Source organism: Antennarius striatus, chromosome 17, assembly GCF_040054535.1.
Source record: "Antennarius striatus isolate MH-2024 chromosome 17, ASM4005453v1, whole genome shotgun sequence".
In the NCBI taxonomy this organism is placed as follows: Eukaryota; Metazoa; Chordata; class Actinopteri; order Lophiiformes; family Antennariidae; genus Antennarius; species Antennarius striatus.
In genome coordinates, this window is record NC_090792.1 from 246,860 (window position 1) to 265,556 (window position 18,697).

General features: G+C 44.4%; 1 protein-coding gene across 1 annotated transcript in view; it reads left to right on the forward strand.

Annotated features, from left to right (window-relative positions):
* kif6 (kinesin family member 6) overlaps positions 1-18,697 on the forward strand; it is a 54,139-nt gene that overhangs the window by 14,882 nt on the left and 20,560 nt on the right. Inside the window, exons 10-13 of the mRNA XM_068338978.1 lie at positions 1,600-1,703; positions 5,778-5,883; positions 8,721-8,865; positions 18,146-18,322. Of these exons, the coding sequence (XP_068195079.1) occupies positions 1,600-1,703; positions 5,778-5,883; positions 8,721-8,865; positions 18,146-18,322 (532 nt within the window). The remainder of the gene's footprint in view (positions 1-1,599; positions 1,704-5,777; positions 5,884-8,720; positions 8,866-18,145; positions 18,323-18,697) is intronic.

Below are 18,697 nucleotides of genomic sequence, written 5' to 3' on the forward strand. Positions count from 1 at the left end.
TAGGAAACATGATACGGGATGGATTAAGGATGGAATTGTGTTTTAGCTGGTGGCACCAAAGCCAAACCTCACCACAGGTCTGTTACTTCTCAAGACCACCTTCAGATTGATGTTAGTCTTGTCTGAGATGGACTTCCAGTAAATAAATGTGATCAGCAGATACAAAAATCCTCTGTTCTGAGGCTTCTTTCTAAACTCTGATCTTGATTTAGTTTTTATTTAACTCTGGCTCTCTAGCAGCTTTCTGTCAATGGCTTCAACAGACACACTTGATCCATTTATTCTGCTTTTTTGTGTTGTGTGTAGTCCAGTTCAGTGGTGATGGTTTCATGTGAGAAAATAAAACATTACTGCTTGTTATTTAGTGGGTTGGTTTCCTGTTCTCTGTGGTGATTTGTGCAGGAATCTTATTAGAACTGGCCTGGGCTTCTTTTGGTTACTACATAATACCTTCATTTTGTTGTGGACTTTAATGTTGTTGCTCTACTTGGATCAAAGCAGAGAGGTTTATTTTCTCCATTTCAATGGAGCCAACTAATGAATGGAAGCCTCGTTAACATCTGATATAACTTAGCTGTGGAGACATCAGGCTGATTAAGTGTGTGTTTTTTTACAACGTTTTTCTACACTATTCAATGTTGTAAGGCAAATAGATGCACAAGCGGTTGTTCACTGAGATTAAACTGCCCACATGTAATTATTAAAGCACAAATTAAAGCTTTAAACATCTTCTAAATAGATTACTGTTGAGACTGATTTCTCTTGGAGGTACGTCTCCATTCTAGATTTCTTTTCTGAGCTCAACTCAGTAATCCCTTGGATGCTCAATAAGTTGATGCAAGTAAATGTTTAGCATTTAAAATGACCTCTGGACAAGGCATTGCTCTTTCCAGTGATTAAAGTAAAACCAAGACCGGAGTTTGAACACATTATGGTTTTAGATAGATTCTCCTCGCATGCTCTGAGTAGTTTTGTGTCATGTGCTCTATCTAATAGAGCTGTGTTTAGCAGGTAGAGCATGTTGAGGATACTGTGGATCCAGAAGACACCGGTCAACATTCAGAGACAGTATATGAAATCAATGTCTCAGTTTCTCTTAAGATTGACATTGGGCGAGAGGTGAATTCACTCTGGATAACCAGCCAGTATCACACTCATTCATATATAGTGTGAATTTATTTCAGGTTTTTAAGTTTACTTTTGTTTTTGTTGATTTGCTCATTATTTCATTATAAGAATCTTTAAATTTTATCTATAAAATATTAGGTAAGTTTAAAGTAAACAATTCACTCGTATCCCACGGAGCAAACGTGAGAACCCATACAGGACGGACCGTTTTCAAAGCCAGAGTCCTCCTGATCTGAGGCCCAGGTGGAACCACGACTGAACCATCTGACACAGGGAGAAGAGTCCCAGATCCTCAGGGGGGAAGAAGCCAGGATGCGCCGCACACAGCAACACCATACCTACCTATTTTTTGTTATAACTACTTATATATGAAGCTATGTCTATTTGTTTGATTCTGTCTGTGTGTATGTATAAGTGGTTTTGATGTGCATAAATAGCTCTAATCCCAATTTTCCTATGTTTGTATTTTAGGAAATAGCTCGTTTGAAAAGGGAAATCCAGTCTCTGAAGGAAGAACTGGCCATGATGTTGGGAGAAGAGCGGGATGACCAGCTCTCTGCCGAAGAAATTCAGAAGTAAGTCAACTCTTAATTCAGTTCAGGTAATCCCTCAACAACGGCTTTGGCCCGTGAAGTCATCCCAAGGACGTCTCACCTGTCCTTTGGCCAGGGAATGCTTCCATCACACATACAGAACTGAGCATGTGCACAGTTCAGTGTGCCACAAAGACTGAGAATTATAACGCAATTACAATACATGAGTACCTCAAGATACAAGTTACATTTGTTCCGTGACTGAGCTCGTAAGTCACTAACATTTAATAATAAATCATTCCAGCGACTGTTTAACCTTTGTGCTGTCACCTGTGACCTCTGGGTTGATGCCCGGTGATTCCGTGGGGTTGAGTTGGAACCCCAACAGAGAGAATGGCTGGTGGCATTAGAGGAGCAGGACCCCAGCAGATGGGTAGATCAGGGGTGATACTGGTGGGATTAGAGGAACAGGACCCCAGCCGATGGGTAGATCAGGGGTGATACTGGTGGGATTAGAGCAGGGCTCGAAATTAACTTTTTTTTCTTGGTAGCACTGGTGCTCCCAAATGTAGAAGTCAGTGGTAGCAGCAAAGACTTTAGGAGCACCTACCCAAAAGCAAGGCAGTGACCGAGCGTCCATCTCCGTTCCTCCTCTCCCCCCCGCCCAGGAGAGCAGCCACAGCTGCACTCTCATTGGTTCCTGGACGGCGGTCCTGCTCAGACTGTTCCACACCTTCTCCAGCAGGTCCACACTCACGTGTCCGCATCAAACAAACTGTCGGTAGTGCGTTGGAGGGTGCACACTCACCCCGACGCGTTTACCCCACATCCACACAAAACTGTATGAGAGATGCTCTTCTGAAGATCCGCCTCCGGGTCAGGGGCCAAACCGAGGCACTACCTGGGTGTGGGTTAAATAGCACATTGTGGCGTGCTGTCAGGCCAGCCCGGTACCTGGACTGAACCATTCTGGTTATTATTGGATTGTTTTGTATTTTAAAACATCACTGAAAGAGGTTTCTGTTGAACTGTCTGACAGAGGAATAAACATAAATTTGGTCCACTCATTGTTAACCAGAGGTTTTCCTCATTCACCTCCTTCGTTTGGAGCTCTGCTGTCTCCCTTCTTCTGTGCTCCTGTAGCGGTAAACTCACAGCGGTAGTTCACAGCGAGCTGTCTCACTTCCTGGTACGCTGACAGCAGGGTAGACAAATGATCTGATTGGCTGACCACCCACCGTCTGTTGCTGCGAACTGCAAGCAAAAATGCAGCAAGAAAATCTTCTCTGGTGAATTTATCATGGAGTGGTCACAGGTCCGGACAGAACCACCACATGGTCCGGAACCGGACCGCGGTCCGCCATTTGGTGTCACCTGCTCTATGGAGAGGAAGAGCGAGAGAAGAGGAAAAAAAGGAGCACCAGACTTTTTTCCCTAGTCGCACCGCTGCTCCCAGATATATTTAATAGTTGCACTGATAAAAACTTGGGCGCATATGTGACCAAAATGGTCGCAATTTCAAGCCCTGGATTAGAGGAGCAGGACCCCAGCCGATGGGTAGGTGAGGGGTGATACTGGGGGGATTAGAGAAGCAGGACCCCAGCCGATGGGTAGGTGAGGGGTGATACTGGGGGGATTAGAGGAACAGGTCCAACCACCGTTCTTGGTACGAGAGCCACCACTGCCTCATTGTGTTTGTGACTGGGTGAATGCTGTCTGGTGTTGTGAAGTGCTTTGAGTGATCAGTCAGCCTATCAGAGCAGTGTATTAGTATAACCATTAACCAGGTACTCTCGGTGTTCCCGTTTTGCTGAATACTACAGCAGATACTCTCAGTGTGACGGTGAGCTCTGCTCCAGCCTCCACAGATTAACAATGGAAGTTTGACGGGATTATTCTCTTTTTCTGAGTCCCTGAGCCTGATACCCAGCGTCTCCCACGCAGTTCTAACTGTACATGGGAAATGTATGAGCGGAGACAGGAACACACATGCAGTGTGGACGGTGGTGAACAGACCATAGAACACTGATTTCAGTGTATGTGTGTGAAATGGTGTCGCCTCAGTGAACCAGTCGTGTCAGGACAGTCAGGATGTTTGTAGCACAAGAAAAGAACCTTCTTTTCTTTACCTTTGCTATCTTTTTTATTTGTAATACTCAACTCTAGGACTTGTTGAGCAAATATATTAAATATTTAGTGGTTTGTTCGGGTTGGACATCTTCAGGGTTGATATATACTGTTAACACTGTTGCACATGTATGTAATGTGAGGGAGCAGAAACCTTCTCACTTGAATCTATTGCAGTTTCTCAGAACTGTGGTTCAGCCAGGGCACTCTCATTATCCAGGGTTGATGTACAGAATTTATTGCCCCATTGCCTCCCCAGTCCAACATTTTGCTATTTCCTCCCTACAAAGGTGATTATCCTCAATTCCCCCCGTTAGTGGTTGAATTCCCCGTTAACGGCTGTGATGTCACCAGATCCAGTGGACGTGCTGACTTTTTGTTGCTGCTTCCTTCCTGCTTTACGTCTACTCTCATCCCTGGGGCTCAGTGATAACCAACAACATGACTTATTTGTCATCACGTTCTAAAATGCACATTTATCCTATATATCCTGAGGCAGCAGGGCTTCACCTTCAACCCATCCTTATACAACGTTGAGCTCCGACAGGTGTTTTCTAAATGAAGATTACTGACGTTTGTAGTCCATCACTGACCGCAATCTTCTGTTCTGACATTTTAACGTTAGACTTACGCTTCCAGAATACAGTGGTACCTCTATTTATGAATGTCTCTACTTCCGAAATTTCTCAACAGGAAAATATTGCCTCTAGTTACGAAAGAAATTTCGACTTACGTAAGGTAAAAATACAGTTTGGGCTGATACTCACAGCTCCCACAGGTTCCTGAAGGCAACATTCTCATAGCTGCTAGATAGGTGTCTATGCATCATCCTCGTCATTCGGCCCTCGACCCGTGAGGTGTTCTGATAGTTTTACATAAATATATTAACTTTTAGAGTATTCACTATGGACCCCAAGAAAGTGATGGAGAAAAGAGGAAAAGAAAAGACGAAGAAAAGAGTTTTTTTGTCCGTACAAACAAAGCAAGAGATGATAGAAAAGCCTGAAAAAGGGATGCGTTTGGTTGATCTCTCCAAAGAATATGGCCGTAATGCATCTACAATCACCACGTTATTAAAACTAAAGGAAGTTTAAGGAGTTTAAGGCATCGCGTGGGTGGTTGGAGAAGTTCAGAAGGAGGACTGGAATTCACTCTGTTGTTCATGGGGGGGCAAGAGGGCATGAACCAAAGAGGGCAAAAAACAATGAGGACAGCAGTTAAAAGGTAAATAACCATCATTTTTATTCTTTATTCTTTGTTTTTTACATTATGCACAACTCTCTTTTATTGTGTAATAATCTAATTGTAACATGTATTTGTTACATGTTTAGATGCATTTTTATGCTTTATAAAACATTTATGTCTGAATTTTGGGGGCTTGGAACGGGTTAGAGCATTTACATGGAAAACGTGTCTCTACTTATGAAATTTTCTACTGACGGAATTTCTTCCGGAGCCAATTAATTTCGCGAGTAGAGGTACCGCTGTACTGTACATTCCACTGATGGACATTTTGCAGAATAAACTGTGTCACCAGACCCTCATGCGTTTCAGTTGTGAGCCCTTTCATTTTGTAAACTTTGAATATTTCTCCACATGAACTTTGTTGTCACCTCAGAAGATTAAAGATCTATTCAAGGTTTATGGTATTTATCTGGACGGGTGAATCAAGTTTTTTCCAGTCCCCAGTTCCACATCTTGAAAAGGATCCATTTATACTTTATTACGGGATTAATTCTGCATGGCTAAAAAGTAAAGAATTTGATCTGACCTACATATTAAAAAAGTAGATTAGCACCACTCATCTATGTCTAATCTATAGATTACAGATTATAGATGGATAGAGATTTCAACTGTTTGAGTGCTGGTTGGATAAATGGAGAAACATAACAAAATGAAGAAATTAAAAGTGTGTGTGTGTGTGTGTGTGTGTGTGTGTGTGTGTGTGTGTGCTTGCGTGCGTGCGTGCGTGCGTGTGTGTGTGTGTAGGTTGACAGAGTCAGTCCAGGTCTTTGTGGACGACCCTGATCCAGACGTGACTCTGTCTCTGGGACCAGACATGAGAAAAGTCCAGCACTGTTTCTGCCTGCTAAAGGTAATGATTAATTAACCCATACTAATTATCCTTCAACATTGATATTTAACATGATTGGATCTTGAATGCTAAATTTTAGAGGATATGAGCTGAAAAATCCAGATCCACTGGTGACCAGTTTAATCCACCAGTCTAGACACTCCATGTTTTCCAGTTCTTCAGAGCTCAGGTGCTTCTGAGATGTTAGTGTGATGTTTCAAACGGGGATGTTCTGAACAATTTGCACAACTAAGACACACAACTAAATGGTCTAAACACATGTGAAGAGAGTGTTTCTGGTCAGAAGTTAGTACTGAATTAATTATTCCAGTATTCAGGAAGTCTGTCAATCACCAGTAATGAACATTCTTCTGTCATTCTAAATGAAACCTTTGACTTGTTGGTGAACTGTTTGAGAGACAGTCTCAGTGATCCAAAGGATAATGGACATTTAATGCAGCCCATTTAATTACATTTGTCTATACAGCATCAAATGAAAGCAGGCGTTAAATCACAGGAAGTACTTCCATCCACTTCCTGTCATGGACACACAGGGTTCACACACAGCTGTTAAACCTAATTTGATTTGACTACGTATTTTTTTGTCATTAAAATAATTCTTAAGGTATCATTTTGGACCTGACTGCAGTGAGAACCTGGAGCGTCCCATTCCGTTTTGGTGTGTTTTGATGTGATGGAGTCTGGATGTCGTTCTGGTTTTGGCTCCACCCCCACTCCGTTTTCCCCCAGACGTCTGTGGAAAAATCTGCAGCAAATGTTTATGTTTCAGGAGCCAGCGTGGACGAGTTAGTGGAGTCGAGTGTGTGATAGACCCCAACCCCCCAACACCACCGTCAAAGTACAGGGCCCCGGCTAGACCCGTGTTTGGTTTGACATGTGTGAGCTACTGTAGGAACACGGGACACCAGCTCTCTGTGGGGTTACGGCTAGGGTTAGGGTCAGGGTCAGGGTTAATGTTAGGGTTAGGGGTTAGGGTCAGGGTCAGGCTCAGGGTTAATGTTAGGGTTAGGGGTTAGGGTCAGGGTCAGGGTTAGGGTCAGGCTCAGGGTTAATGTTAGGGTTGGGGGTTAGGGTCAGGGTTAATGTTAGGGTTAGGGGTTAGGGTCAGGGTTAATGTTAGGGTTAGGGGTCAGGGTTAGGGTCAGGCTCAGGGTTAATGTTAGGGTTAGGGGTCAGGGTTAGGGTCAGGGTCAGGCTCAGGGTTAATGTTAGGGTTAGGGGTTAGGGTCAGGGTCAGGGTTAGGGTCAGGCTCAGGGTTAATGTTAGGGTTGGGGGTTAGGGTCAGGGTTAATGTTAGGGTTAGGGGTCAGGGTTAGGGTCAGGCTCAGGGTTAATGTTAGGGTTAGGGGTTAGGGTCAGGGTCAGGGTTAATGTTAGGGTTAGGGGTTAGGGTTAGAGTCAGGGTTAATGTTAGGTTTAGGAGTAAGGGTTAGGGTTAGGAGTTAGGGTCAGGGTTAATGCTAGGTTTAAGGGTTAGTGTTAGGGTCAGGGTTAGGGTCAGGGTCAGGGTTAGGGTTAGGGTTAGGGGTTAGGGTCAGGGTCAGGGTTAGGGTTAGGGTTAGTGCTAGGTTTAGGGGTTAGTGTTAGGGTCAGGGTTAGGGTCAGGGTTAATGTTAGGGTTAGGGGTTAGGGTTAGGAGTTAGGGTCAGGGTTAATGCTAGGTTTAGGGGTTAGTGTTAGGGTCAGGGTCAGGGTTAGGGTTAGGGTTAATGCTAGGTTTAGGGGTTAGTGTTAGGGTCAGGGTTAGGGTCAGGGTTAATGTTAGGGTTAGGGGTTAGGGTTAGGAGTTAGGGTCAGGGTTAATGCTAGGTTTAGGGGTTAGTGTTAGGGTCAGGGTCAGGGTTAGGGTTAGGGTTAATGTTAGGGTTAGGGGTTAGGGTCAGGGTCAGGGTCAGGGTCAGGGTCAGGGTTAGGGTTAGGGTCTCTTTGGAAGGAAACAGACGATCAGATGAAGTGATTTTTCACCGATCAAAAGACTTTCAGGAATACGTCTTTTTGAACCTATCCAAGTTTTTGGTTTGGAGAACTGAGATTGGTTACAGATTTAGCTGAACACTTGTGAAGCGGCTGCTGGTGACTCACTGGTGCTCAGTGAAAACACTGGTGTCCATACGCTCCTGTGTCTGGGCTGGAGGTCCCGTGTTCACGTGTCTGTTCTGGTCCACACGTTATCTCCGTTTACGTTCCTGTGGCGTCGCTTCGCTCTGGGGTCCAGAGGAGTCCAGGTCTGGTTTGATTTCCTCCCATCGTTCATGTTTCTGTCTTGTTCCTGTTCAAGCACCAGAAGGATTCTTGATGTTTTTAGTGTTAAATAGGATGTGCAGAACAACCCCTATGGTTTAGTGTTATACAGTATGTGGTCATCTGGATGTCCTGCTGCTGAATCATCATGTAGGAAGAAGTGCTGCTGTGTAACAGGATTCACCTGTGTTCACCTGTGTTACCTGTGTTCACCTGTGTTCACCTGTGTTCACCTGTGTTCACCTGGAGGGTCACTAATCACACGGAGACGGGAAACAAGAAGGATCACTGGCATTCTGGGGAAATTATGATTTTCAGCAGACAGTTTTCACCGTGTTACAGACGTGACATTAGTGCTGGTTCAGTGTTTTTAACAACGATAAACCTGGGGGGGGGTGCATGTCCTGTTAGTGAACAATCACTCAGGAGCCATAGGCTGTTAACCCAGGAGGTTAGGGTGAATAGTTCACATTTAAATTCAACTTTTTAAAGCAGTTCTCAGCAATACGATCACAACCTCGTGAAAATGAGTTCTGAATCCAGATGGAGACGCGCTCGTTTTCTGTGACACCAGCAGTTTTCTGACATCTTATAGGCTATGATCATCAGGCAGCGAGGTCAAGGAGGAACGGGGCGCCGTGACGGACGGCGGTCAGCAGCAGTGAGAGAAGACGTGACTCCAGACGGGGCAGAGGGGGTCAGACTGAAGGCCATGCTGAGTCAGCGCGACAATGAGATCAGTATCCTTTAAACCTGGACCCCCCATGTAGACACGAGCATCCGAATCAGAGGTGGGGGATGGGGTGTGATGTGTGGACCCCCCATGTCATGTACATGTATGACATGGGGGGTCACTGAGGGTTTGACTCTCAGGCAGCAGAGCAGTGTTCTAAGCGTTGCTCCTACAGCTTTGCCCTCGGCTCTGACTCACAGGCGAATCCACCGGTTGTCAGGTGACGTAAAGGGGGGGGGGGGCTACAGAGCGGGTTCGTCCCCAGACAACAGAAATACCTTGTGTGTGGATGATACTCCAGACCATGTGAAGATTTTATTTGACAAAAAGGTAGAAAGTGGGGAAATATAATAAATATATAGAACGAGGATTTTTTCACTCAACTTAAAATGTGTAGTTCCATCCCACCTCAGAGGTAAGCAGGGAAGAGATACCAAAGTGAACCCATCAACGTGTCCGCCGTTGGTACAGAACACTGCACATACATTATGAAGTGATTATAGTCATTCATGACCAGGACCTCAAACACACTAATGTAGCGGTACTATATGTTCAGACATGTTTTTATGACAGCAGTTAATCACAATTATCATTCTTCATCATTATGGCCCAGTATCTGTTATTTCTAATGGATTTATGGGATTATTCTTTCTTCAGCTCTTCTCGCAGCGGCTCGTCATTAAACAGCACGTTACTGAGAAGGGCTGAAACGTGATTATTTAGCCACAAAGAGCTCAGCCGTCCAGAGTAAATACAGTATTATCATGCAGATATTTCATGGTAGTATTTTTTGGACCCAGTATGCATAATGTGAAATCCTGTCCTCTTTGCAAACTTTCCCTCTCAAAATGTCGCCCCTGGTTTTCACATGATGCATGTAATTCATCAAACCGGTTCTCTGTGTTTAAAAGAACATTTTCAGACACTCCTCTCTGTTCGCTCTGTTGTTTTTTCATGATGAACTTTATCAGAGCACAAAGAGTGAAAGAGTGTTCAGAGGGTCTCACTGCCACAGCAGGGGTTTGTGGGGGCCAACCCTGCAGGGTCACATCAGTCCCAGTCTTACCTACCACTTAAATTGGTATCTGCTAACTAACTACAGTGGTGTCCATGTCTGCATTCTGACTGTCTCACCCCCACCCCCACCCCCCCTCTGAAAACCATTCCTGGGATCTACTGGTTCCTGTCCTACAGCCTTCATGTTCACAGGGTTTAACAGGAAGGTTCCCAGTAAAAGTAAAGGTTCTGTTGGTGTGTTCCTGTTCACGTTCACTCTGCCGCATTAGACCCGTATCAGACCTGCATCAGACCCGTATCAGACCCGCATCAGACCCGTATCAGACCCGCATTAGACCCGTATCAGACCCGCATCAGACCCGTATCAGACCTGTATCAGACCCGCATCAGACCCGTATCAGACCCGCATTAGACCCGTATCAGACCCGTATCAGACCTGTATCAGACCCGCATCAGACCCGTATCAGACCCGCATTAGACCCGTATCAGACCCGTATCAGACCTGTATCAGACCCGCATCAGACCCGTATCAGACCCGCATTAGACCCGTATCAGACCCGTATCAGACCCGCATTAGACCCGTATCAGACCCGCATTAGACCCGTATCAGACCCGTATCAGACCCGCATTAGACCCATATCAGCCCCGTATTAGACCCGTATCAGACCCGTATCAGACCCGTATCAGACCCGCATTAGACCCGTATCAGACCCGCATTAGACCCGTATCAGACCCGAATCAGACCCGTATCAGACCCGTATCAGACCTGTATCAGACCCGCATCAGACCCGTATCAGACCCGCATTAGACCCGTATCAGACCCGTATCAGACCTGTATCAGACCCGCATCAGACCCGTATCAGACCCGCATTAGACCCGTATCAGACCCGTATCAGACCCGCATTAGACCCGTATCAGACCCGCATTAGACCCGTATCAGACCCGTATCAGACCCGCATTAGACCCATATCAGCCCCGTATTAGACCCGTATCAGACCCGTATCAGACCCGTATCAGACCCGCATTAGACCCGTATCAGACCCGCATTAGACCCGTATCAGACCCGCATTAGACCCGTATCAGACCCGCATTAGACCCGTATCAGACCCGCATTAGACCTGTATCAGACCCGTCTTAGACCCGAATCAGACCCGTATCAGACCCGTATCAGACCCGCATTAGACCCGCATCAGACCCGTATCAGACCCGTATTAGACCCACATTAGACCCGTATCAGACCCGTATCAGACCCGTATCAGACCCGCATCAGACCCGCATTAGACCCGTATCAGACCCGCATTAGACCCGTATCAGACCCGTATCAGACCCATATCAGACCCGTATCAGACCCGCATTAGACCCACATTAGACCTGTATCAGACCCGTATTAGACCCGTATCAGACCCGTATCAGACCCGTATCAGACCCGTATCAGACCCGTATTAGACCCGCATTAGACCCGCATTAGACCCGCAGCAGACCCGTATCAGACCTGTATCAGACCCGCATTAGACCCGTATCAGACCCGTATCAGACCCGAATCAGACCCGTATCAGACCCGTATCAGACCCGAATCAGACCCGTATCAGACCCGTATAAGATCCCGTATAAGATCCCGCATTAGACCCGTATCAGACCCGCATTAGACCCATATCAGACCTGTATCAGACCTGTATCAGACCCGTATCAGACCCGTATCAGACCCGTATCAGACCCGTATCAGACCCGTATCAGACGGGTCTAAGTACCATCGTCCCTACAGGTCTGACCAAACCAGAGCTTCATGTTTTATGGAGTCTTTGTCCCTTCTGGGGTCTCTGAAGCCACGCAGGGAAACCCTGTTTGTGTGATACAAGATTTTCCCAGTTTCCCTGTTGTTACATTCATGCTCTTCTGTCAAAGTCTCACCCTTTAAGGACCACTGGACATGACGTTTAGTGCCACCTAGTGGTGAGAAGGAAGCGCAGCAAAGTGAAAGCCTCTCTGATTCTTCTTCAGTTGTTCACACCTTGCAGCCATCTGATAGCTACAGCCCCTTTGTTAGTTCAGACCCAGTCACTGGACAGTGTTTATATTGTAATAACACATAGAAATGACCAGTCTTCAGAACTGGGAACTTTCATGAAAACTGGCTGGTCTACTGGTCTAAAAGAGTTCAAGCCTCCTCCCCCCGGAGGTGTGAACAGTTAGCTAATCACAAATAACAGGGACTTCTAATAGAAAGCTTTACTGAAAAAAATAGTTGAAATAAAATATATTCATTTTAACTGTAAATATGTTATATTCAACCCATAAACACATATCTTCAAGGGAGAAGTAAATCAATCAACTCAACCCACTTTTATTTATATGGCGCTTAATCACGTCTGAAGACATTTCGAAGCGCTTTACAGACAGAAAGCCAACAATGTCCTCCAGAGCAGCAGAAGCGACGGTGGGGGGGGGGGACTCCCTCATTGAGGAAGAAACTCCGGGCAGGAGCCAGACTCTGGGGGGGGGGGGTCATCCACCTTGACCTGTTGGTTGAAGTCTCTTTTGTTGTAAACTTTTTAAAGTTTATACATATATATATATATATATATATATATATATATATATATATATATATATATAAACTTGTATCACACAAATATATATATATATATATATATATGTATATATATATATATATGTATGTATGTACCCTATATACTGTATACCATATATGAAACCATATATGAAACCTTTGTTAGCAGCTTAGCAGCAGATACAGTCTATAGTCTAGTAACTCGTTGTTGCTGTCATTTTATTTTGACAGCAACAACGAGTGGCTATACTATTGTCTGTATAGTGTAGTCACTCTACACTCATGTCAGGTAATGTCTTGTCGCTGTGCTGAGATGTGGCTGGGGGGTCTGACGTGACATAAACACAGTGGCCCCTGTCTTCAAAGAACAATGTGGCTCCAGATGAGGCCAGTATATGAAAATGAGTTTCCAGCCTAAGCACTATAGAGCACACATTAGTGATGCTCAAGTCTGCATGGGGGGGTTCCACACACCACACCCCATCCTCCACCTCTCATAATGCCTACAGGATTGGCAAAGGTTTCTGAAACCCTCAGCAGCTCATCCCATTGATCAGTATGAGTTTTTCTATCAGGACATTAGAGCTTATCAATCCACCTGATCAGAGACTCAAAGTCTGTCTGTTGAAACAAATATTCTACTTTTGACACACATGCCACCCTCCCCATAATACTGTAACATAAAGGAGGATAAACTGTCTTCCTTTAACTGTAACTATTACTTATACTGTACGGTACGTGGACATTGGAACAGTTTGTGGCAGCACTGAACTGGCGTTCTGCCTCTACAGCTGCAGTGACTTTGAGAGCGTTTCTTTATTTCCTGTTTTGTCCTCTTCATTGGACGGTTTAATAGGGAATGACAAGACAGATGAGAAGGAGGCAGAGATTAACTTCACATCACGAGCTTTGTTTGACCACATTCTGAGGGCACAGAATGTGCAACAGCCCACAGCCCTCATGTGTAACCTCCAAGAGAACTGTTCATCATGTAGCAGAAGTGTACGTTAGAGTTCAGCGTGTGTGAAGATATCAAATGCCAATAATAAAAAAACCTGGCAAAACCCAGTCTGAAGTACAGACTCATATTTCCTGGTGAAACTTGGCTCTACGGGTCATCTAGAACTCTGTCTGAGAGTTTGGCAGCTGTTGGTAGTTGACTGTATAGTTGGTGTCACTGGAAACTGTATGTGATTGTTCCCACTGACAGTGTTGTCTGACAGGAATGTAAATGGACGCCTCCAGCTCTCAAACTATTTCCATTTATTATTCAAAATAATTGCCTTTTCTCTCTCACGTCCCAGATTGTCTGCTGACCACCATAGTTTCAGTCTGGCCACGACTGGATGTCTGCTAATCTCATGATGCTTGAAGAACCGACGCATGTGTTGCCTCTAAATTATGGGTTGTGATTAGGCCATCAAGCACACGTTCTTTAATGGTGGAAAAACAGACCCACTGGTCAGGAGCTGAATGAATATTTTATGAGACTGTAATGTTTTATTCATGTTTATAATGTATAGGGAGATTAAATCTATACTTAGATAGGTTTGGGAGCTCTTAGAATAAATCCCACTAAGCCTTTGCCCCTGTTCCTGCGAACCTGACACCAGCTTTGATTCCTTGCTGTCTGTTGACATCTTAAAAGCAATCTTGGCAACTGCCTCTAAAATGACTTGATCACACTTTTTTCTCTACAATACATTTTTCACATATGATTTTCATTCACACAAGTACAATTTTCCTTCTGTCAGTGGTTCTGGTTAAAAAAGAATCACTTCTGTTACCTCTATCTTCTTTGTTAGCGCCGCTGTGGAAGATGAAACCACCTCATGTCAGGAAGTACAGCAATCATCACTCAGTTTGAGAGTCGGCACCGTGTGCCGCCACTGAAGGTGGCTGCAGTAGTTCAACGCACACGATGATGATATTGTGGTGTAAACACAGGTGTCATCAATGAAACAAGCTCTGATCCGTTTAGTGTGGACAATTAAAAAAACATGATGCTGAATAAATAATCTGCTCCAACATTTTCAGAGGTAAGGAGGTCCACTGCTGATTGGGTCGCTAACCGTTCGGTCAACAGGCGTGCTGCTCGCTTTACAGGATGCTCAATGTCACTTGGCTCAAACTAGCAGGTTAGTGATGTTGGTAGTGTGCTTTACTGGCTGACAACAAATGTGTATTACGAGTGGGTATGTGTCATCTCATGATGCCCATTTACATTCCGTATCCCAAAGGAGATGAAGGAAGTGGGGTTTCCCCTACATCAGTGGTCCAAACCTTCTGTCCTCCGTGGACCGATTGAACGTCAGACAGTAGTTTCAAGGACCTTTAAGGTGTGGAGGATAAAAACAACAGTATATACTTATTTGTAAATACAATAATAAATGTGAATTCCATGTGCATCAACTTTTTTAACAGCTTCTTCACAACATCATGCCAATATTTCCAGCTGTCATGTTTTCTGTGTTAGCGGCCGGAGAGGCCCCTTTACGAAGGTAGTCATGTGACCCCTTACAAGTTGCTCATTGGGTGCACCACGCTATTATCTGCCTGTTTACAGGCCCTCTGTGTGTGCGTGTTCTACGGGCCTGTGCACACACACAAACACACACAAACACACACACGCAGTATATGTGTGAAATATATACCGGATTGTAAGAATAATTTCCCCAAGGGATAGAAAAAGTATTCTTCTAAAACGAACTAAAGCTAATACACAGTCAACCCTCGGTTTTCGAACATAATCCGTTCCAGAAGCTGTTCGAAAAGCGAGTTGTTCGAAATCCTAAACTATTTTTCCCATTAAAATTAATGTAAATAATTTTAATCCATTCCAAGTCTAAAAAGCAACTTTTTCTAAGTTTTTTTTTTACTATTTTACACCATAAACTGCACTGTATACTGTTTACCATAAATAAAAAGGGGTAGAAATAGACGCTGTGTTTTATTTTAATAAAAGATATCCCATCGAACTTTGAACACGAATGTGCTACGGAGGAAGCATCATTCGAGTTCGCTCGGCTCCTGAGTGAGTCGCGTTCAGGTACGCTGGGCTTCTTTCAGTTTGGTCGAGAGCCAAATTTTGGTCGAGTTCAGAGACGTAAAATTCTCTGATTTTCTGGTTGAAAACCGATTTGGTCGAGAACAGAAGTGTTCGAAACCCGAGGTTTGACTGTAGTTCTGTTCGGCACAGATCCACACCGGGGTTGGAGACGACTGCCTGAGAACATGGGTCCAACAGACGGGAGTCACCTGGTAGGCCAATGTCTGTGTTTTTCAGTGGCGAGAACGCCGGTTCAGTGGCGCTCCAATGCTGCATTGTAGAACGTTATGGATGGAGACAACTTCAGTGTTACACAAATTCAGATCTGATGGTTCAGCTTGAGGTCGCATTGCCAAAAAACCGACCTGTGTTTGATTTAGGACTACATATACTGTAGAATTAGCACAATGGAGTTGGATGATCAACTTGCATGTGGTTGGTGCTGTTCACACTGCCATGTCCCTTATGAGCTACAAAAAAGTCAAATCCAACCTGGGCCCGGTCTACAGTGCAAGCAGGGCCAGAGTTTCCATACCGGCTCGCTGGAAAGGCTGTTCTGCACTACACAGAACAAACACAACTCGACTCTAGACTATATCCACCTGGAACTATTACCGTATTTTCCGCACTATAAGGCGCACCCAAAAGCCTAAAATGTTCTCATAATCCCGTAGTGCGCCTTATAGTCCGGTGCGTCTTGTATATGGATTAATATTCATCTTATTATTGGTTAAAAACATGATCGCTGAAAAAAAGCTGGCAGTCTGGCCGGCAGTCATGCCGCACTCCGCCACCAGGGGGCACCCTCACAAGGCACTCGGGCCCACGCCCCCTAACAACGGTAGTCAAGGGGCGTGAGCTGCTCTCAGACGGTAGAGCAGACTGTAGGAGCACCGGTGGTTACGTAGTAGAACATGAGGAACTTTCAACAATTCTGTTAATAAAGTCTGACTGACTGACTGATCTCAGTATTTCTAACTATTTGGCGTCAGAAATAACCCACTTTAAACTGAATTGGTCTAAAAACCCCATTGTGCTGTCATCTGGAATCTAGTGAGGGTCCATTCTATTAGTCTGTGGAAACACACGGAGAAACTGGACTAAAGGTGAATAAAGACCCTCAAAGATGAATTTACAGCCTTTTCTGAAATTCCAAGAGCAGTCACTGCTAGACAAAGGTGTCAGGTGTGCTGCATTGATTTACAAACGTAGTTGATAGCTCTGGGGGGGCGGAGGGACGCATTCAGGCTTGTGTATTCTGTCTGCAGCGACGTGTGGTGAGATTCACGGCGGTGAGACACCGACGTTAAAGTCAGTTCTAGGAGTAAAACAGCGTCACGTTTGACAGTAAATTATCAGCCTGACATTAAAAACTAGTTAAAAATTGTTGAGGACACAAAGCAGCAAATAGCTGCACCTCACCTCCGACTGGACTACCGATCGATCGAAACAATCTTTAATAAACGAAGACGAACATCGGAGCTTAAATATCTGCTTTGAACTTCAGATCAGGAAATAATCCGCTCTGTTCGCACTGACTGCACTCGTAATGAATTTAACCAGTTTTAATGTCAGGTTTGTTAATATGCGTGTTGACTTCTTTCTAAGATGGCAAAGTGATCAAGTGATCAGGTTTCCTTGATGAGGCTCAGAATGTCTTATTGACATAACAACAGGGGCCATTCAAAGGTAGTCAGGAAGTCATGAATGCAATAATGACTGTCTGAGCAGCGCAGTTCTATCTAGTGGACGGATTGCGCAACTACAGCCGCTGCAGTTTATCAAATACATTTTATTTATTTTTATTGTGTGCGCCTTATAATCCGGTGAGCCTTATATATGACATAAATTATAAAACAAACAAATTATTGAGGGTGAGCCTTATAGTGCGGAAAATACTGTACTATAGGCTGCTAAGGGGCCTGTAGTACTTTTGATATGTAGATTAGTTTAGTCCCTCCTGTCAGACTCCATCAGGAGCAACAAGCCTTAGACTCAGTCTCAGGTAGACACTCAGTCTTAGGTAGGCATCGTGTCAGTCGTCTACCTGAGACTAAGAATCTACCTAAGACTGAGTGTCTCAGGTAGACACTCAGTCTCAGGTAGGCATCGTGTTAGACGTCTACCTGAGACTAAGAGTCTACCTAAGACTGAGTGTCTCAGGTAGACTCTCAGTCTTAGATAGACTCTCAGTCTCAGGTAGACACTCAGTCTCAGGTAGACTCTCAGTCTCAGGTAGACACTCAGTCTCAGGTAGACTCTCAGTCTCAGGTAGACACTCAGTCTCAGGTAGACTCTCAGTCTCAGGTAGACTCTCAGTCTCAGGTAGACTCTCAGTCTCAGGTAGACTCTCAGTCTCAGGTAGACACTCAGTCTCAGGTAGACACTCAGTCTCAGGTAGACTGTCAGTCTCAGGTAGACTCTCAGTCTCAGGTAGACACTCAGTCTCAGGTAGACACTCAGTCTCCGGTAGACTCTCAGTCTCAGGTAGACACTTTATCACATTGGGGCTAATTTATGGGACAAACTTGTATGACAGTTTGACCCAATATAACCCAATACTGAAGTACAGCCGTTTACAAAGCATGTGTATTTGAATTCATTTTCTTTTCTATTCAGTTCCAAGTACAGACAGTCTTTAACACGGTACTTCAGGTATCCTAATCAAGATGTTGAAGAAGGAGAAGAAAAGGGCGGAGGATAATGCTGCTCAGCTGGTCAGAGTCACCGACTGTCAGAGCCCGTCCTCCCAGAGTCCCTCCCCAGTGTCGACAGACGCAAACGTGACCCCAACGCAGGACAGAGGGCCAGTGACACAGTGCATGAAAACAGGTACCTTTAAAAGCTTTAATCTTTATAAAGCAGTTTCAAATTTTTGAGGACTTTCAGACATTTATGTCAAACTGTGTTATGATCAAGAGAAGCACCAAAATGTTGTAATTCTAACAATTTTCACATGGTATGCAGGACGAAAAAAATATTTTACTGTCAGAAACACGGAACACGTTCATATTTGTAAAAGTGCTATCTTAAAGTCTGATATTTGCCTTAAGATTAATTTACAATTCACCCTTAATATGTCACCATTTTTACCTGAAAAAAATAACAAAATATCAAAACAAAACAAACAAAATATAATTCCAAAATTAAATTGTTTCACATTATTTTTAAAAAAAAGTACAAAAAACAAAACAAAAACCCTTGAAC